We start from the raw sequence: 21,714 nt of genomic DNA, 5'->3' as shown, positions 1-21,714 counted from the left end.
TCATCTGGAGGGCAAAGCCAAATTGGCTTCAAAGAAACTGGGCGTCATTAATAGAGCACGGCAATACTTCAAGCCGGCCCACATACTAGCGCTCTACAAAACGCAGGTCCGGCCACACATGGAATATTGCTGTCATCTCTGGTCTGGCGCACCCCAGTATCAGCTCGATCCATTTGACCGCGTGCAACGTAGAGCAGCTCGAATTGTGGGGGACCCAGTGCTCTGTGAACGGCTGGATCACTTGGCGTTGCGTAGAGAAGTCGCTTCATTGTGTGTCTTCTACCGCATTTATCACGGGGAGTGTTTCGAGGAGCTGTTTACCCTATTTCCTGCCGCCGAATTCCACCTTCGCACGACACGCCACAAGTTAGGATATCATCCTCAACATCTGGATGTGTGGCGGTCCTCCACAGTGCGGTTTTCAAGGAGCTTTCTTCCACGTACTACAAAGCTGTGGAATGAGCTTCCTTGTGCGGTGTTTCCGGGACGATACAACATGGGTACCTTCAAAAAAAGCGCCACCTTCCTACTACACCTTCCTCAAAGGCCGGCAACGCTCCTGTGATTCCTCTGGTGTTGTGGGAGATTGTGGGCGGCGGTGATCACTTAACAACAGGTGACCCGTACGCTCGTTTGTCCTCCTATTCCATAAAAAAAAATCGATGTACTTAAATGTAAATCTTCATATAAAAGAGTGGCAATGAGTTTCTTGCTACTTCTTCTCATTAGCTCAACCCTTTACGAATAGCGGTAGATTCAATATTATAAATATTTGATTTTTTTGACATTCATAAGTGTCATTTCCGTGACCTACGTGAAGAAATTGATTTTTTGCCTTTGTCCAGCAGTGGACGTCTTCCGGCTGATAATGATTTCATATGCACCCGCGTGACGTCATAGCATCGGGCGACGTCAGCAACCCGTTAACAACTTAATATTTCGAAAACTATATTTAGAATCCCAATTTTTTGACCTATTTATTTAGTTTAAGAGCATACTTTTCAATAAGGCGTCTGTGACCAATACCAAGATTGTTCTATTCATGGAAAGCTAAAATGAACCTGCTTAAAGACATGTAGACTCACGGAAATAAATATTTTAGGAAATAAAGATAGAAAATAAAAGGCACAAATTAATAAAAAATGTATTTAATATATTTATAAATGCAGCAACTTTTGAAGTTTTAGCCTAATAAGTAAAGCGTAGGAAAGTACAAAATTAAAAGGTAACATTTTACACTTTTGAGATCCATTGTTGTAATGACTTCAAATCAGTCGGGTTATCATCATCTCCAGTATTAGCGGAACATTCTATAAATTCAACTTTACAATTCAAATGTGAGAATTCAAAATCTTTTCCTATTTTGCCAATGCTTGCGTTAGAAGTCTGTGTAGAATCAACTGATTCCAGTTGGCTTGATTTTGTTATTCGTACTAAATTTCTGTAAAAAAAATATAAAATGCATTTTGTAACATTTTAAGTTTAAACTTTGTGGGACGCTTCTTAATGCTGGCATGATGGGTACAACGACAGAGCCGACAAGCATAACTTGTAACTGTTCCTGGGCCAATGAGACTTAACATCTTGCTTGCATTGCCACTCAAAATAAGAAGTTTTTCAAGATACTTGAGTGGCACTGCATTGTAACGAAAATGACTTATCACTTAGCTTGACATAACTCGCTATTTCTGATAATAAAAATAATAGTACATGATACTACCTGCACAGTAAATACCTCTTAGCTATTTTAAAGCTGTGGAATGAGCTTCCTTGTGCAGTGGTTCTAAGTCGATATGACATGGGTACCTCCGAAAATAAAAGCGGCCAAGTGCGTGTTGGACTCGCCCAGCGTTCCGTAGCAGCAAGTAAAATATCATAATATAAAAATTCTTGAAGTTCGTTGTAACTTTGTTCGATGTTTTAATAATAGTTTATTTTTTTCAATTATACCCCTGAACTATTGAGAGTGATGAAAGAAAATTTTTGAGTTTCAGTTCTAAGTATGGGGAACCCCGAAAATTTATTGTTTATTTTTTATATTTTTGTATGAAAATCTTAATGCGGTTCACAGAATACATCTATCTACTTGCCAATTTTAAGCATATAGTTCGGAAAAAAGTGAGTGTGATATACGGACGGACAGACAGACAGACAGACATGACGAATCTATAACAATTCCGTTTTTTGCCATTTTGACTACGGAACCCTAAAAATCGTGTTCCTACACGCTGGCAACGATCCTGTAATTCCTCTGGTGTCGCAAGAGAAGGCGGTGATCACTTAGCACCCGTATGCTCGTTTGTTCTCCTCTTCCATATGAAAGCTAATTGGTTTCTAAATAAATTCTTCTCTGCTGAGAAGAATCTATTTTTACATGCCTGTAATCAAGCAAATACCTACTACAAAAGTAAATTTTAACATTATTGTTGGCTGACCGTAACTTACTACTACTAATGCCTAATTAAAAAAGTAGTTATTGAATTAAAGATTTATTTTGTCGATATTCGAATTTAAATCGTTTTAAATTTGACACAAAACCCAATACATAAAAAATACAACTGTTACATGTTTCAAAAAAGTTTTCAGCTATCTTTATGTATTTTTCAATTAAATCAATATAAATTGATAACCAATGATGTAATGTACAAATATCTCTAACTTAAGTATGTACGAACTTTCTATCAATAGTTTTAAGCCAACCAAAATGTATTATAACAAGTATATGAGGTAAAAAAAATGAAATCATATAATTATTCTACCAATTATCATAATGTTAGATTATAGACAGTGCATGCTTTCATTCTTACAATAATTATCTATATTTTAGTTGCAAGACAGGGTATAATCACAACATACATATCATAAGCAATACAAATACAACACGTCATTTACTGTCGATTAATATAAGATCTATTTCCCTTTAGTTTGTGTGACAATCTTACAATCGTGATTTGTATGACACTTTGTGTTTGAATTCAAATTCAAATATTTTTATTCAAAATAGGATTTAAAATCACTTATTGAACGTCAAAATCTACCACCCATTCAAAAGAGACTGCCTTAGACCTGAGAAGAATGGGCGCAAGAAACTCAGCAGGCTTTTTTTTTTATATAAAATATGGATTGTAATGTAATATCATACAATAAACATTTATAATTAAAGAGCCTGAGGGTGTTCGCTTTATTCCCAGTCCGTGGTAATTGCTCAAAATAGTGGTTAGTCCTAAATTCTAGTTTACATATAAATGATCTATGCTTTACTGTTCACTCACTATCACAGATTTTAAGGAGGACAACATAGAACCTTTGTTTAGTAATTAAAATCTAGGGTATCTATTTTAAAACATAAATACACTTGTGAAAATAATGTCTGATTTAAAGAACTGTTTTCTCTATTTTGTATCTTCATAAACTTGGGTTTTTGTGATGAGTTATTTAACATGGAATCACATAGCTGAATGAAGAGTCAAAGTAACATATTGTGTTGTCAGTCAATTATGCGACAGTCAGGGAGGCTCCTATGCACAGGGCCTATTACTGCCGTGAAGCAGTAATGTGTAAGAATTACTGTGTTTCGGTCTGAAGGGTGCCATAGCTAGTGAAATTCTTGGGCAAATGATACTTGAGAACTTAAGTCTCAAGGTGATGAGTGAAATTGTAGTGCCAATCAGAATTTTTGGGCTATTCAAGATTCCTGAGAAGCACTGCATTGTAATGGGCAGGGCACATCAATTACCACCATCTAAACATCCTGCTCGTCTCATCCCGTATTTTCATAAAAATAATAAAAATTACACTCACAGTTCCTTCTCAAGCAAACTTTTTATAACTAGGCTGCCTTTTGCCGTTGGTTGGTCTTGCTTGTTACAAAGCACTAATAAAGCTGGACAATTACTTTGAATTACCGGATCAACCAATATTGTGTACAGGTATCTGAAACAGTAATGAAACTTTGTTTTATACTGGAAATGTTTTAATTTACTTGTTGTGTAATCTTTGGCTTGTGTTGGATATTATTTCAAGCTTTAAAACAGGCCAAAATATGTAATTAATAATAAAAATAATTCATCCTAGCTCAACCTTTTCCGACAGTAAATATTAAATTAAAAGAAAATTTTTGATATTCATAAGTGTCATTTCCTTGACCTACATTAATAAAGTGATTTTGATTAATTTAAACTACTTGCGGGACAACTGTCACCTATACATTACATTGCTATATACGCTTGCAACACAACGGAATATTGAGAACGTTTTACAGCAATACTGTGAAAAACAACGGCTGAATAATTTAAGAATCTCGTAATAGTGAGAAATAATCGCTATAGATTTTATTTTTATCAGTGTGTATTTTCAGTGCAGCTCATGCTGTTGATGTTTACGAGCAAACAGCAGGAAAAAGTTATATGTCCTGTGGGCAAATGGTGGTGCGTGAGGATTTACATTGTATTCAAATTAGTTAATTTTAGTTAAAATAAATATATTAGTTAAGTTTCTATTCTAACACTGTTAAAAATAATCTTCTCTTTAATAGTACATACATTGTTACACTGTAGAAACACATTAAATAAAACATTAAAACACATTATGAAGATTGTATTCATCCTGAAAGATAATTTGACACCAATTTTCGTGAAAAGCTATGTAGGTAAAAATTAAATTTTTTCTCCGTAGTGCACTATATCAAAACTTAAAACTCTCAAAAATTGTTATAATCATTGAATAAGCTGCTCAGATCATGCCAATATGCCGAAAAAATATGAATAATACACAATTTTTTTTATATGAGATGTACAGACAATTGTTTCCAAAAAGTGGTTGTGCATGGCAAGAAATTTCGTGTAAAACACACAATATTATTATTTTATGCATAAACTGGTTTGTTGATTTAGGTGAAATTGTGTTTAGGTATAAAAACATAATGCAATTTATCAAGTAATACTTACTCTGCCACATCCCTTATTTCTTTTTGAATGGTCACAGAATCAATAACATAAACGATTGCCTTAGCATTATTTTTATACTGATCAAAATACTTGTTGCGAAGTCTCTCTTGACCAGGGAGATCTACAAGTCTCAATGTGCTCTGTAACAAAAATAGTAAAATATTAATTTAATTTCAATAACTAAGACAGATTCAATGAAAAACAATAAATGTACAAAATGTGTCTACATAACTTGTGGAGGGCCACAGATTGATTTCAATTTTTCATTATTTATTTAAGATGTACCAACAATAACTCAACTTAACATTAACAATTGATTTGCCTAATTCTAGGTTGGTTACTCTAATTAGGTTCTAATTAGGCTACATTCAGCATTTTAATTATGAAAAAATTAAGTAACTTAGTAATAAATCTTAATTCTAGAAACTATACAATGTAAATAATTATAAAGTGGTTCGGTGTGGAATTACAAAAAATAAAAGTAAGAATTAATAAGTCATTAACACTCTAATACAAACTGTTATCTACCGTGGTCGTTATTTTTTCTAAAACTTTTTTTCTAAATGACTTAAATGTGTCGTAAAAAATGTCAACGTCATGATCGTTGATATCATTGAATGTTGTAGATATTCTATTATGAAACAACAACATCATACCTTAGCCTTAGGACTACAAACATGTTATTTCCTGAGTCAATGTTTTCTATTATATCTTTTTTATCAAAACTACTTGAGTATTTGATCTTACAGACCTATAATTGTCCACACCCTAATACTTATTATTGAATAATTATGGAATTTCAAGTATTATATTGTAATAACTAACAATCTTTTACTATCCACCTCCGTATAAAAGTTGATTAATCTATAAAAAATCATCCAAAGCACAAACAGGTTGAATAAATTATTATACTATGCCTTGGATAGTCTTTACATGCCAATATAATGAGGAATAGGTGTGGTGATGTTACAATCAGATGATCCATAAGATTTATTCTTTACCTAATATATTTACTGATTTTATTTTATATTTCATTATTTCCATTCCATACATACTTTTGGTGTAATATAGTCTTCAACATTTGCAATCATAGACGTAAATGTCTGTCTATACTGAGAGTATACAAGTTGAACAAATAGAAGTGTTTTTCCAGCTTCTGAGAGACCAGTTAAAAGGACGGAGTTTCGTAAGTGCCGACGACTTGATATACACCACCAGAACCCTGTAAATGCCACGTTTAAAAAGTTAAATGCGCAATACAAAAAGTTTAATTATTATAAAATATGGACAGATCATTAGATTCAGTTTTGTAGCTTAAGTGTTGCATAGAGATCATACCTAATAATACAAAAATACTTACCAAGGGTAAATAGAAGAATGACCACGCTTAGTAGGGTTACATACCGGGGATCGTTTAATATTGGCTCTGTGTGAATCTTCTCTTTCGTAACTTCGGATTCTGGATCCATATTAATAATCAAAATGTTATTTGTTAAATCTTCTTAATATTTAATAAAATATCTATTCAGTATTTAGATGTTTTTAAAAACACGATAGGTAGGTTCCTACTAGTATCTAAACATCACTCAACAGACACGTTAAAATCGTTTGACAGCTGACGTAACTGACGGCCATCTAAATTCATAATATTCTTTGCTCTCTACACAGAGTAGATAAGTATGAATAAATATTGTGGCTTCATAGACCAACCCCCTTATTCATAATGCTCCACTAACTTAAAACAGCCGCTAAGGAGTGTTTTTTCTCCTTCTGACTTAGGTCAAAAGAAGAAGACAGAGTGAGAATTAGTAATGCTTTAAGTTAGCAGACTATTATGAATAAGGGGGCAAGTATTTTGATTTCAGATATAAAAATGACGCGTACACTATTTATATTCCCAAAAATTCCATCAGTCACAAATAACTATTCTCATAAAACAGATTGGTTCAAAATATAGTCACGAAATAAGTAAATAAATTAATAATTAAGTAAATTCACATATGGAGATGTTGAAAATTTTAGCGGACGATAAAAATGTTCTATTCTATTCTATTCTTTCTAGTGGCTTCTGTGGAAGGGGCACCACAACTCGCCAATGTCACGTTTCAGTAGACCAACAAGCTTAGAGTGTGTCATTTGATCGGTGTAAACGAATTTATAAGTGATTATTGTAATGACCGGTGCCCAGAATCAAAACAGATTTATTTTCTTATTATACCTGAAACAAATATACATGCTGTTAGATTATAATGGACAAACACTGATAATATTACTTATATAAAACATTTATTGTGTTAGTTATAACTTAATATTATTCTGTTTAATATATTTACATAAAGTATTTACAAAAGGAGTGAAAACAAAGGTGAGGAGGCATTTCATGGAGGTGGGGCGGGGGATTTCAGGAGGTATAAAGTTGTACAAGGAAGACTTCATTAAAGGGCAATTAAAGAATAAATGGTCTACATTTCCCTCATCAAGTCCACATTCACATAGAGAATGGTCTCTAATTCTTAATTTGGCTAGGAATACTGGAGTGCAAGAGTGGTTTAAGCGTAACCGGCAAACTGTTGATATTATTGATTTATTGGGGAATCTAAATTTCGAAAACCACGGTTTTAAAGGGATTACAGGTTGTATATCACCATAAAAGACGCCTTTAGCAGTTTTGGAAACCTGCCAGATGTTTGACCACCTCTCAAACATATTTATTTTCAAAGTGGAGCACAAGTCATGAGAGAAGATTTGAGAATGTTGTTGGGAACCTGTATGAGCAGCTGACCTGGCACAAGCATCAGCATTTTCATTGCCGATTATACCTGCATGGCCTGGTATCCATGCTAGAACTATGTTGATGTTGAGATCATAGCACTCTTTCAAGTTTTCTCTTATCTTAAGTATAATTGGAAACCTACTTTTTGAGCGAAATGGATTTGAGAGGATGGATTGAAGGCAGCTTTTGGAGTCTGATAATATAATAGAATTGTTTAGGCCATGGGACTTAATAAATAAAATAGCTTCAAGTATAGCAATTGCTTCCCCTGTGAATACCGAAGTGACAGTTGGGCAGCTATAACTTAATACAATTCTTGTGGAGGGGATCCATACTGCAACACCAACTGGGCTCATGTGTATTTTAGAAGCATCAGTGAAAATCTTATGCCAATTTTGGAAATCTGAATGCATAACATGAGAAAATGTTTTGTTAGCTTCTATGGTGAACTTATTAATGCCCAGATCTAAAATTATTAAGGGTTGGAAGGTGAGTGCATTGAAAGGCATTGAGAATAGCGGTAATTTCGAAAGTTGAAAAAAGGGGTTAGGGAGTTGAGAGTACAATAGGTAACTATGGGCAAGACATGATCTCTTATCTTGAGAAATTTGGTTATTGTTGTATAGGCCAACTAATTGATCTAATTTATGCAGCAAAGGGTGATCCCGGAATTCCGCAAATTTAAAAAACAGTTTATTAGCGAGGAACTGTCGACGAAGCGAGAGGGGAGGTTCTACACACTCGACCTGCATAGCATTAATAGGACTAGATTTCATAGCTCCTAATATAATGCGCAAACATTTTGCCTGTAATTTGTCTAACTTATCTAAACCTGCCTTATTGCCTGGAACCAAAAGTAACGTGCCATAATCCATGTGGCTACGAATTATGGCATTGTATAGCAATCTTTGGGTGAAGGGGTGAGCCCCCCACCAAACACCAGATAATGAGCGAAGGATATTAATATTTTTTTTACACTTTTGGGAGATGTAGTTAAAGTGCTTTACACCTGTCAATTTTTGATCCAACCATACACCCAAGAACTTAACATTATCGACAAAAGGAACTTCAATATTGTAAATTTTGACTTTGATTACAGGGAGACGTCTTTTGTTGGTGAATAAAACTACCCTACTTTTGGAAGGTGATAGTGTTAGCCCATGTTGCAAGAGGTATGATGAGAGATATTCTAGAGCATGACTCAAACGAATAGAAGAAGCCTGTATAGACTTATCAGAAGTATATAGAACAATATCATCTGCATATTGCAAGATTTGGCAAAAGGGGGTAACTGTGCTAGAAATATCAGAGGTATACAGGTTGTATAGTAAAGGACTGAGAACAGAACCTTGAGGTAAACCTTTCCAAACTGTTTTAGGAGGTAGGTATGAGGATGGGCCTTTAATGGTAATTGTTCGCTCCATTAGCATATTGCATATGAATCGAGTTAACTTCGCTGGAATACTCAGCTGAATGAGTTTGCTCCTGAGCAGAGGAAGAGACACGTTATCATATGCGGATTCTATATCTAGAAAAACTGCCAAAAGAGGTTCTTTTTGGAAAAGGGCTAATCTTATATCAGTGGTAAGGATACCCAAGCTATCTAATGAGCTCTTCCCCTTTCTGAATCCAAACTGGGAATCGGAAATGAGGTTATTGTATTCAACAAACCACTCAAGTCGATGTTTGATCATATGTTCACATATTTTTGCAAGAGCAGATGATAGGGCAATAGGTCTATAACTGGTGGCTTTAGATGGACTCTGACCTGGTTTGAGTATAGGAATGATCACTTGATTTTTCCAAGATGGAGGTATGGCACCGACATCAAATAAGTTATTGATAATTTTGAGATAATATTCTTGGGATCTGATTGAAGATTGTTTAAGGAAAGAATAGGGGATGCCATCGGCCCCGGGAGAAGTGTCAACTAAGCCATCCAATGCCAGAAGGAGTTCTGAAAAAGAGAAAGGGGAGTCTAAACTATGAGTTGATGAGAGAGGGATGGGAGGTGAAGGGAGATAGTCTTCATTAGGAACTGAAGGGGGTGACAACCTATCTGCAAAGGATTCAAGCCATACAGATGGATCTACACTTGAGTCATGCTCCGAAGGATTGTAAGAACCCCTAAATTTTTTAACTTGTTTCCATACAATTGTAGATGGAGTACAGGGAGATAAGCTCTGGCAAAAATTGATCCAACCTTGTTTTTTCTTTTTGGCAAATAAATTAGTGGCCTTGGCAGCAGCTTTTTTATAATTAATGAAGTTGGTCAAAGTCATGCTCCTATTATATGTTTTTTCGGCTAATTTTCTATCCTTAGCAGCCTTGGTGCAATCTGAATCCCACCAAGGAGTTGAAATTTTACTATTGGATGGTTTTTTAATGGGAAAATTTTGGTCAGCACTAAATATCATGGCCTCTGCTAATTTATTATAATTTTCAACAGCATTTGAATGGTTAGGATTGGGAAAGCTTAAAATTTTTTCATCAAGGCAAATGGAAAATTGCTGCCAATTAGCATTTGTTAATCTGTATTTGAGAGAAGGGGAAAAATTTTGAGCAGGGATTACTTTATCAGGTAATGAAATGATAATAGGATAGTGATCACTGCCATTGGAATTTTGAAGGATGTTCCAAGAAATAAGAGAAGCAAGACAAGGAGAACATAGGGTCAGGTCAACTGCACTTTTTGGATTTTGAGAAGGAGCAACCCTGCGGGTTGGAGAGCCATCATTTATTATGCAGAGATTACATTCATCAAAAATATCAAGAAGGGAAAGAGAAAAATAATCAGTAGTGCTAGAGCCCCAAGACATGTGATGTGCATTAAAATCTCCCATTAGAATCATAGGAGAGGGAATAGACGAGATTAAATGGAGGATGTCTGCAATCATAGTTGAATGAGGTTGAGGGATGTATATAGAGACCATGGAGATGTTCAAAACTTTTGCAGCAACAATATTTATACCAGGATGTTGGTTTGGAAGGATTATTGGGGAAAAGGGAAGGGTGCGTCTTATAAATAAGGCACAGCCTGCACCAATACCATCTGCTCGATCATCCCTGAGGCATGCATAGCCCGGGACCCTGAAGTGTGATCCAGGGGCCAGCCATGTCTCAGATATGGCGATGGCAGAGGGAAGGTATTTATTTATAAGATGAATAAGGCTTGGTTTCCTAGGACGTAGGCTTCTGGTGTTCCATTGAAGGATGGTCACTGGGGCCATGATTGTTACAAAGGGATAAGATGTGAGATAGTTTATGGGCAACGTTGGACGGTATGTTAAGAGTGTTACTTGATATGAGACTTAGAATGAGTGAAAGGAGAACCTCCAGGAGGTTTTCATTCTGTACTGTAGAGGAGGGAATAGACTGATGCATTAATGCTGAGCCATTGGGGAACACTGAAGGTACCTCAGCAATAATGGCCTGATGAGCAGCTTTATCATAGGACTTGCTTAATGGGGCTCTAGAGTGTGGAAGAGAAGTAACCGTTTCCCTATATGAGGTAGTTGGAGCAGAAGGAATACTAGTCTGGCTCGTGTGGGTTGTAGGGGCATTATGGGATGAGGAAGGATTACTTAGAATTTCTGTGAATGGCCTTGTAGATTTTGGGCAACGCTTTGCTGCCTCTACATAAGAGATGTTCTCTTGTGACATTATTATTTTAATTGTTCTTTGCCTACCATGTTCAGGACAACCTTTATTGGTGGAAAAATGTTGTCCAGAACAATTAATACAATTTGCATCTTTTTCTAGTATATTACATGAGTCACCAGAGTGGGATTGGGCACATTTATAACACCTTGAGTTGGATCTGCATGTAGTTTTAATGTGTCCAAATCTGCTGCAGTTCTGACATTGAATGGTGGGGAAGAGGTAAGTTTCTACTGGAAGGGAGTTATGGAATAGGAATATTCTGGTAGGGAGTGATTGTCCTTGGAAAGTAATAACTATAGTTTGGGTTGGGATCCAGAAAACTTTGTTATCCTCAATAACTTTTCTATTGAGTCTGCGAGCTTTTAAAATCTTTCCACAACCTGTGGGAAGATCAACTGACTCGACAAACTCATTCATGGATAGGTCCACCGGAACCTGGCGGACAATACCCATCTTTGTAATATTATAATTAGGTATATTTGCTTCATATTTGTTTGCAGTTAAAAGTGGGTTATCTAAAAATTTGTTGGCATCTGATGCTGATTTGAAGGTTACTGCTATTTTATTCCTACCAACTTTTTGAATACCATCCGGGCATATATTGGCAACTTTATGTCTGTGTAAAAGTTGACCAAATTTTATAGGTCTTATTGTTAAACCTGAAGAGGGATCTTCTTCAGTGCGGGAAACATGAATAATAAATGGACCTTTATCTAATGAGGTGTATTCTTTAATCCCCACAACTAAAGTTGGGTGATTATATATATTCTGTATGGATGCAGAAGCCATATCGGTATCAATAATTGTCTTTTTAGAGACTGCATTTGCGTTATGTGTTGCGCTGTCCTGTAAACGACGTTTCGATCCAGGTAATGGAATATCCGGAGGATCCGGAGGTTCTGGGGGGGTTATATCCATAATGGATAAGTTGGTAGTAAGTCTAAGTTAGTAAGCACGCAATTAGATATCTATGTTAAATTGTTAATAAATACTTACTAGTAAAAATACTCCACCACCAATAAGATAATAAAAACTGCTATACACAAGTTATTAATAGGCACTGTGAGAAAATGTAATTATAAACTGTAATAACACTCGACTCACGCGTGTTAGCTACCGAAAACATCAACCGATAAAAATGTTATTAATCCGACTAATTAATTTTATTTGTCCGCTTGACGGACGACTAGACACTTCGATTTAATACAGGTCAGTGGTACCACTGGACAGGCTGTTCGATAAGTATTAGAGGCTTAGAATGAGTTTGGAGGAATGGATGCACGGACTAGTAAAAAAAGGACTCCGCGCTGTGATATTAACAAGTGAAGCACCTTTATGCTAGTGTGTGTGCGGTTACGGGGTATACCAGTTACACAATTTTTTCTCCCCTAAATAATCATATATCAACAAATACTTTTATATTATTGTTTTTACACTTTTTCACAATGCACAAAGGCATTTTAAAAATATTTTATTGCGACGCAAACTGATCTGTCACAGACAATGCCAAATGTCATAATGGCGGCCGATCGGCTTGTATTGGTGTAAGTGTATGCGTGGGGCTATGTATTTACACGTTTACCGGCTTGTTTTGGTGTCTCACTGTAAAGTAAGGTGACACGGAATCCTTATTTTCTTACTCGTCCGTGGAATGGATGAATCTTAAAATATGAATGCTAAGGCTGACAAGTGACAGTTGACACAAGTAACTTCACAAGAGTCACATACATACATACGAATTATGAAATTGTATGGCAAAACTTGAAACCATTTCAGTAATTCATGTTACGATTTACGACTTACCACTCGTTAGAGTAATAGTGCTCTGTGCTTACCACGCCATCCAATAATTAATAATAAAATATGATATGAAAAAATAATATCACATCTAATCTTCTTGGGTTTATGGCTCCGCGCCGAGAGCGTTTAAACCACTGTTGATAAAATCACAAATCACTCAGTGATAGTTATTACTTATCATTACATTAAATGTTATATTTTTAGTACGTAGTCCGGTATCATTTGTCAGGTTATATCAGGGAGGGTTAGTAACATAGTAAGTCAAGGACCTTAGGAAATTGATGGGAACTAAGTATAACTTATGCGTGCGAATTTGTCAAAAAAGTGTTTTTAAAAAAAGAACAATGAGTATTGATATTGGAGGTAAACTTTATCTTTTGACCCTCATTATATTTAGTTATTTCTTTTGTTATTACAATAATAAAGCTGCTTTTATTTTCATTTTAGGCATGAGAATAAAATATAAGGATAAGAACGAAACATTCCTTGAAAAGCACTTGGTATCCAAAGAACCTTTTGGGCAGTTCAAAAGTTGGTTTGAAGAAGCATGTTCAAGGAAAGAAATTTTGGAGCCAAATGCTATGTGTCTTGCAACTGCATCAAAGTAGGCATCAGAAACAATTATCGGGAATAATTTTTAGTTTGCACAAAAACATAATTATAAATGAATAATAGTTATCCTTGTTCTATATCTTTGTTGCAGAGATGGCATCCCATCAGCAAGATTTGTTTTATGTAAAGGATATGGTGAGGAGGGCTTCAAATTCTTCACTAATTACGATAGCAGGAAAGCAAAAGAAATGGTAAGTAAATTTCTTTCCAAGTGGGATGCTTAGTAAAGTGCTTTTTATAAAATTATAATAATATTATTTTTACTTCTAGAATGAAAATCCAAATGTAGCTGCAACTTTTTACTGGGAGGTGTTAAATAGATCAATAAGAATTGAGGGCAAGGTTGAAAAGTTGTCTGAAGAAGAATCCACCAAATATTTCCACACTAGACCAGTTCCAAGCCAGATTGCTGCATGTGCGAGCTACCAAAGTACTCCCATTGAATCTAGAGATGTCTTATGTGAGAGAGAAAGCGTCTTGGAGGCAGAATATATGATTCCTGACAAAGAAGTACCAAAACCATCCTATTGGTATGTGCAATTGCATCCTACTATGTAGACATAAAATTAAAGAATAGTATAATAATTATTATGAGTTTGCTTATATGGCACTGCCTATGGCGGTGTTGTGGGACTGATCATTTTCTTTCCTAAGATATGTGTGAGGGAAGAGATGGTTGGTCATGAGTCATGTTCGTGAATGGATGCTGCTTGTGATGCCTGTCTTCAGGGATTTTTATCTTTTATTTTTAAATTGATATTATACCATTTTAAGTTATTTGTTTAAATATATGCCTTCATAATACTTTTGTTATTTACAGTTGTAGTATGTGAATTGATGCATCTACTGAAGTCATTACTATTTTGAGTTATTGTTAAAGACACTTCTTTTTCTTTTTTTTAAATTACAAAGGTGAAGTTAAAATGTTTGAGTAATTTTGGTGCTTCACTTTACATACATTGTAAAAAATAAAATGTTAAATACAGACACTAAATATTTATAGATTAAAAGAGTGACAATGAGTTTCTTGCCACTCATTAAAGCTCATTATCTGAAGTGGTGGTAAAATCTTTGACATTCATAAGTCATTTTGACCTAATTGAATTTTTTATCTTTCTCTCATTAACTATACTTTAACAGGGGTGGATATATCATTCGTCCTAAGGCAGTAGAATTTTGGCAAGGTCAGAGGGATCGACTGCATGATCGTATAAAGTTTAGAAAGCTAAAAGAAGGTGAATTACCTGATGGTAAGATCCTACATGAGGGAGAAAATGGATGGGTATATGAGCGCCTTTCACCTTAATAAAATATGATTGCAAATGATATAATTATAAATAAATCATATTCATAGTGTTTGATATTGTTATTTAATGTATTTATGAAATGTAGATGAATTCCTACAGAAGTACAGAAAGCATAATGTAAGAAATAAATCATTTATATATTTTTATAATTGTTTTATTTTTATAACTTCTCTTCTAATTCCACTAGATTTTTCCCAAACTATATCTGCTTTTAATTTTCCTGATTCTTCAATAGCCTTTTTAAATTCTTTAGTTCCCCCACCAACACCAAAATAATGATTTTTTGCTGCTACATAAACTGTGCCTGGCTTCTTTAATCTCTGATTAAATAGTTTGATAAGTTTATCATAATTGTTTGTGTTATAAATAGTTTCCGATGTCAGTATTACATCATATTTCAAATCATTGTGTAATATGTTGTTAAAAGATTCCCAATCACCAGAATAAAATTCACACTTTTCTATGTCAGTTATCTTATCTCCTTGTGAGTTATCTTCTATATTAAGCAGAACATTGAATATTGTTACATTTTCTATGATCTCCTTGTTCTAGAAAAATATGTTTATATGAAATTCTACTGTGTTACAATTGCTTTTTTTGTGTTTTAACCACTTTATTGATTATTATTTATACAGAACTTTATTTTTCTAATGGTTTATAAATTTTGTAAAAAAAAATTTCAGTTATTTACCAACATATTTTTTTGTCCTAGATCCATTTAAAGAATACTTACATAATCCTGAAATGTTACAACTCCACCTTTAAGTAAAGCATAAATTCCAAGAATGCCAACACCACAACCTAAATCCAATACATTTAAATTTTCAAATTGGATTTGCTCTTGCTCCAGATATTCTATTAGATCATATGTACACTCCCATATTTTCAGACCCCCTGAAAATATGTTTACAATATATTTATGTATTTATATAAGTGTACACTACATTTAATTTATTATGATTAATCTACCTGATTGTTGCTTACTTGCTAATGTAGTACTAAGTACTCAAGTAGTTTGATACTATAGTAAACCCAAAATTCATTAAATGTACATGCCAACAAGGGAATAACTACTTCTCCTTAATATAACCCACTGTTTAACCCCAATTTAAGTTGCTTATATGGAACAAACAGACACAAAGCAACCACTATTATATACTATTGTTCAGCTCAGGCTACTTATAATTGTATAATACTATATTAAGTAGGCATGTGTTATATGATTTACAAGTTGAGCTGGAAGTTTCTTATCAGTTCTTCTCCACATGTCACTTGTTATTGTCATATAACCCTATGCTAAATAAATATATTTCTATTCACTCTGACAGTGTTGACATGCTCTTAGTATAATTGCCCTACCAGGTTGTTAGGGTGACAAGGTTCACTCTGATAAAGGTACTTTCAACACAACTCTAATTCAGAAAGATCTGTGAATGAATAATTTTGTGAAGGGTAAACAGTCTTAAATGATCTCATGAGATCAGGGATCTTGAAGCCTGTAGACTGCGGCAAATCCAACACATTCCAGAGTTTAATAGCTCAATAAGTAACTAGGTACCTTCATATTTTCCAGGTACAAGATCACTATGTTCCTTTTCAGCGAGTTCTAGAACATTTTCAGTCCTATTTTCTGCTTTTACTTGCAGTACACTGGTAATTACATGCCCTATATTAACCTCTCCACATGCAAACATTTTGGCATGTTTTGCTATGTCATCTATATTCTTTGCTTGATCTTTGATTTCTATTTTGACTGCTTCAATCCATTTTATTGGGTCTTTTTCTAAAAAATATAATTGTAAGGAAATAGTTACATGGACACCTATACTGGCAAATGTATTCTTATTAATTACCATGAAGTTGAGGGTCCTTTTCAGGTGTATTAAAATTAAACTTGAAAGAAGCCATTGAGGTGAATACTATAAGTGTTTTTAACCCTTTTATTAATACAATCTAAACCGGTGATTCGACATTCAACAAAGATATAGCATAAATAGAATTTTAACAAAAATGTTTAGAGAGGTATTATTTCTTAAATTCGATCTTAATTAAAATTTTATGAATAAAATTCAAATCAAATTATATTAGAATGAGTGACTAGCTTAACTAACATAGAAATTAGATATATAAATTTGTAATCAGTATAATAATAATCATGACTACATAGTGTTCTTGACTTTTGTACATAAGTAAAAGCATTATATTAGTCTGTGGTAAAAGCAATGCAAAAAAAATGCGTAAGCATCTTATTAGTCTGTGAAATGTGAATAAAAGTGATATGTGAAGTCAAAGAGTAAAAATAAAATACCGCATCTGTGAGAATAATACTCGGGTGAAGTCAGAACATAGACCAAAATAGTACAGTATAGTAACTAGACTAATTGATAGCTTCCGTCTCATTCACAAGAGAAAAAGAAAAACTTATACGAGTCTTATGTAAAGAAATGAGATAGAGTGATTAGATTTTTTGTTTCGCCATGCGTGATGATGTATTTTGTTTTTTCGTCAATTTTTCAATGATTTTATATTATTCTACGATTCGGGACGGAGGCAAATCCAACAAATTAAAAATCAGTCCAGCCGTACTCCAGATATAAGTGTTTGAACAACTATGTTGTGTAATGTATGTTAATTTGTACTAAGAATTTTTATGATGATTTCACGAATAGGTATTATAAACGCTACAGTTTGTAAGGATAGATAGGTACGGATGTATTTATATGATGATTGATAGTAATTAAAAGTTATAGGTAGTTACTGCAAAATATCCCTATATCCTCCTAAATTATGTTAAACTATTTATTTCAATCAGCATAAACATGCAGATTTTGCGATTTAAAAACGCGTGAGCATGCCACGAGAGGCCATAGAAAAAAACATGGCATGCATCTCTTAAGAATTGATCCTGCGATTTGTTGATAGTAATTGAAAATGCAAATTAATAGGAAGTGAATGTGAATGCAAATTGAGGACCGGTCACCCTCAAGCCCGTCCCGACGCCTGCCACCGGACCGCACTACAGTATCATGAACTCGGTTATTTTTCGTTAACGTCATAACTATTCAAATATTTGTTCAAATAATGTAGTATAGACAGAGATTAATTACTTTAAATATCTGTTAAGTAAGTATGTTTCTGATATGTTGGCTTTATTATTGTACTGTGTCAATAAAATCCATTTAGTAGATTTCGCGTGAAAGAGCAACAAACATACATCCAGACATACATTATATAAACTTTCGTATTTATAATATGAGTAAATACTTCTTTGGAAAGCCAGACGGTGGGGCTGAGATGTTCACAGGGTTGTAAAATTAATATTTAATATGTATCGATGTACCTGTTTATTATGTCTGACCTAAACGTCCGTCACACATAATTGATTTAATATGAATGACGCTATGCTGGGCTATGTTTTTGTAGTGTTTTACTTTCCTGCGGAAACCCGTCACTTTTAGGGGATTTTTAATTATATGTATATTTTTTTTTATGGAATAGGAGGACAAACGAGCGTACGGGTCACCTGTTGTTAAGTGATCACTGCCGCCCACAATCTCTTGCAACACCAGAGGAATCACAGGAGCGTTGCCGGCCTTTAAGGAAGGTGTACGCGCTTTTTTTGAAGGTACCCATGTCGTATCGTCCCTGAAACACCGCACAAGGAAGCTCATTCCACAGCTTTGTAGTACGTGGAAGAAAGCTCCTTGAAAACCGCACTGTGGAGGACCGCCACACATCCAGATGGTGAGGATGATATCCTAACTTGTGGCGTGTCGTGCGAAGGTGGAATTCGGCGGCAGGAATCAGGTTAAACAGCTCTTCGGAACACTCCCCGTGATAAATGCGGTAGAAGACACACAATGAAGCGACGTCTCTACGCAACGCCAAGTGATCCAGCCGTTCACAGAGCATTGGGTCCCCGACAATTCGAGCTGCTCTGCGTTGCACGCGGTCAAATAGATCGAGCTGATACTGGGGTGCGCCAGACCAGAGATGACAGCAATACTCCATCTGTGGCCGGACCTGCGCTTTGTAGAGCGCTAGTATGTGGGCCGGCTTGAAGTATTGCCGTGCTCTATTAATGACGCCCAGTTTGCCTTCCAGTTTGACCACGAAATTGGCAATCGCTCGAGATTTCGAGACCCAGTATTCCGATACTAGGCGAGGCTTTGAGGGAAGTGTTGTCGAAGAGCGGTGATACGACAAATGGGGTTTTTTTAGTGGTAAACGCGCAAACTTGAGTCTTCTGGGGGTTAAATTGGACAAGGTTCAATTTTCCCCATTCCGCGACCTTCTCAAGAGAGGACTCGATAGAAGACACAAGTTTCTCCCGGCACTGGTCGACGATTACCCGAGAGAGACCTGCATGGCCCGTGTATATGGCATCACCAGTGCTGTCGTCTGCATAGCAATGAATGTTGGAGGTGTCCAACATATCATTGATATGCAGAAGAAACAGCGTGGGAGACAGCACACAGCCTTGGGACACTCCAGCATTCACGGGCTTCGGGTTCGAGCAATATCCGTCGACAACGACCTGTATGCTACGCCCACCGAGGAAGCTGGAGGTCCACTTGCACAAGCTCTCGAGAAGCCCAAATGATGGAAGTTTGGAGAGGATTATATTAGTATATTATACATACACATTGTTTTACCGGCAACATAAGGTATCAATTTGACAAATTTTACTAAATTAGGTGCAGAAGTTGTTGTGTACTAAGCTATATAATAAATTATAGTTTTATTATATTTCCCACGGGAGCTCGTTAATTTTTCGGAATGAAATTTATCCAAAATGTAGACCGGCAATATAATTATCAAAATGCCAAATTTTATTAAATTATGTGCTTAAGTTCTTGTGCACTAAGTAATAGAAGTTACTTTAGTTTTTAAGTAGTTAACTATCTCACGGGAACTCCTAAATTTTCTGGGATTTAAAGTATTTAAAGTGGTGACCGGCAATTGAAGGTATCAACATGGTAAATTTTACTAAATTAGGTGCTTAAGTTGTTGTGTTCCTACCTCGCTATCTATGTAAGTAAATGTTTTTTTGGTCCCACGGGAAAACTTCAATTTTCCGGGATGAAAAGAAAAAATGTTGTTGACCGGCAATACTATAAGGTGTCAACATTCCAAATTTTATTAAATAATAATGTGCATAAGTTGTTGTGTACTACGCTATTTAAGTAGAGGTTTTTAACTGTCCCACGGGAACCCTTTAATTTTCCGTGATGAAGAGTGTCTAAGATGTTGTCCGGGGATACAAAGTATTATCATGCAAAATTTCAATTAAATCGCTCCAATGGTTTCAGAGATTAGCCCGTACAAACGGACTGACAGACAGAGAAACAAAAAATTCCAAAAAAATCGGGACTTGTTCTATTTCTCTTCTTACATTTCCCTGAATCGGATTTCATGATTTTTTATTTTTGTACAGAAATTTGATCTCCACAAATTTATTATAAGCATAGATTGTAGTACGATTAATTTTATGTACGTTATATTTGGTAGGTTGAGAATCGGTGGTCATCTATTTTTTATACCCCGAAAATACAGAATTGTGGTGATATGATATGACTAGGTAATGATATGTCTATGATACCGTGTAAATAGTACTAGTTTGTTCACATTCTTGTAAGCCGTTCACATTCACCGACAATGACTCTCTGTACACAAAATGTTATAATGGTATATTGCTAAACATTGTTCACTGGGCCTTTAAAAAAAAGATAGACTCTATAGATTTCATTTCTTACTATGTGCTGATGACGTCCTTTCATCTATCTCATTTTGATAAGCGGGAGAGAAAGGGATATGAATACTTGTCAATAATTGTACCAATTTTAATAAAAAAAAATATTTAAATAAAATAAACTTACCGGTGGTAAGTCACACCATCTTTTTTTTGCGTCGTTAACGTATTATTTGAGCCCTTTTTTATAGCACACTTAGACTTCGATTTTGACACACAGTTGACACACGACTTAGGAGTGTCTTTAAGCACACTTTTCCGTTCCGCTTTCAGACTGCGAATGATATGTCCATATGAACATGGTCATTGCTTTATAGTAATAATTTGAGATATTCCTGCAGAACGACAACCACGACGATGAATAGAGAAATATTGATTATAAAAAGATTGTTGAAAACTACTTGCGCCGACAGAAACTCTTCTTCTTGATATTGAAGTGCGAGATTGATTGCGTACGATATAAAATATAATATGCTATATATGGACAAAATAACTGCTGAACTATATTGTGCGATAATTTTCCAAGAAAACATATTTCAACATCTTCCAAACTAAATAAACAGTAAAAAACAAACAAAGGAAACGACAGTTCAAAGTCGTTATTCGATTTAAATGGACCCTAATTCAAGTCTAATTTTTATCAAAAAATACTATATACCATACTATTATAATCATACAATATTAGCGGAACCGACAAACGTCCTATACACACGTGCTAAATTTGAAAAATCTTCCAGACACTAACATACGCAGGAGAATTATATATGGACTATATTGAGAATTTAAACCAATCTCAAATTCACAGAAACACTAAAAAAAATCATCAAAATCGGTCCAGCCATTTCGGAGGTTGTTCAATTG

The 21,714-nt window shown here is 34.9% G+C and overlaps 4 protein-coding genes across 5 annotated transcripts; 1 reads left to right on the top strand and 3 right to left on the bottom strand.

The window, feature by feature from the left end:
- Positions 1 to 1,132: 1,132 nt before the first annotated feature.
- Positions 1,133 to 6,542, bottom strand: LOC126966266 (signal recognition particle receptor subunit beta). The gene is made up of 5 exons (XM_050810247.1): positions 6,307 to 6,542; positions 6,002 to 6,168; positions 4,947 to 5,086; positions 3,802 to 3,933; positions 1,133 to 1,441 (listed from the first exon to the last, which is right to left on the bottom strand). The coding sequence occupies exons 1-5, from the start codon at positions 6,413 to 6,415 to the stop codon at positions 1,234 to 1,236; spliced, it is 756 nt and encodes a 251-aa protein (XP_050666204.1). The 5' UTR covers positions 6,416 to 6,542; the 3' UTR covers positions 1,133 to 1,233.
- A 438-nt stretch (positions 6,543 to 6,980) lies between these two features.
- LOC126966238 (uncharacterized) lies at positions 6,981 to 8,644 on the bottom strand. Its single transcript, XM_050810198.1, has 2 exons — positions 7,280 to 8,644; positions 6,981 to 7,164 (listed from the first exon to the last, which is right to left on the bottom strand). Exons 1-2 carry the CDS (start codon positions 8,592 to 8,594, stop codon positions 7,148 to 7,150), a joined length of 1,332 nt encoding a protein of 443 aa, XP_050666155.1. The 5' UTR covers positions 8,595 to 8,644; the 3' UTR covers positions 6,981 to 7,147.
- A 4,447-nt stretch (positions 8,645 to 13,091) lies between these two features.
- Positions 13,092 to 15,250, top strand: LOC126966264 (pyridoxine/pyridoxamine 5'-phosphate oxidase-like). Its single transcript, XM_050810244.1, has 5 exons — positions 13,092 to 13,545; positions 13,630 to 13,786; positions 13,886 to 13,985; positions 14,065 to 14,324; positions 14,935 to 15,250. Exons 1-5 carry the CDS (start codon positions 13,464 to 13,466, stop codon positions 15,098 to 15,100), a joined length of 765 nt encoding a protein of 254 aa, XP_050666201.1. The 5' UTR covers positions 13,092 to 13,463; the 3' UTR covers positions 15,101 to 15,250.
- LOC126966262 (histidine protein methyltransferase 1 homolog) lies at positions 15,234 to 17,274 on the bottom strand. 2 transcript variants are annotated; one of them, XM_050810241.1, is made up of 4 exons: positions 16,955 to 17,266; positions 16,660 to 16,884; positions 15,835 to 15,995; positions 15,234 to 15,649 (listed from the first exon to the last, which is right to left on the bottom strand). In XM_050810241.1, exons 1-4 carry the CDS (start codon positions 17,007 to 17,009, stop codon positions 15,245 to 15,247), a joined length of 846 nt encoding a protein of 281 aa, XP_050666198.1. In that variant the 5' UTR covers positions 17,010 to 17,266; the 3' UTR covers positions 15,234 to 15,244. The 2 variants fall into 2 exon arrangements, with proteins under 2 accessions (XP_050666198.1, XP_050666199.1); XM_050810242.1 differs by lacking the exon at positions 15,835 to 15,995 and having other exon boundaries at positions 15,505 to 15,649; positions 16,955 to 17,274.
- Positions 17,275 to 21,714: the final 4,440 nt, after the last annotated feature.

This window comes from Leptidea sinapis, chromosome 9 (assembly GCF_905404315.1).
Source record: "Leptidea sinapis chromosome 9, ilLepSina1.1, whole genome shotgun sequence".
Lineage (NCBI taxonomy): Eukaryota > Metazoa > Arthropoda > Insecta > Lepidoptera > Pieridae > Leptidea > Leptidea sinapis.
This window is presented reverse-complemented; position numbering and strand designations above follow the sequence as displayed.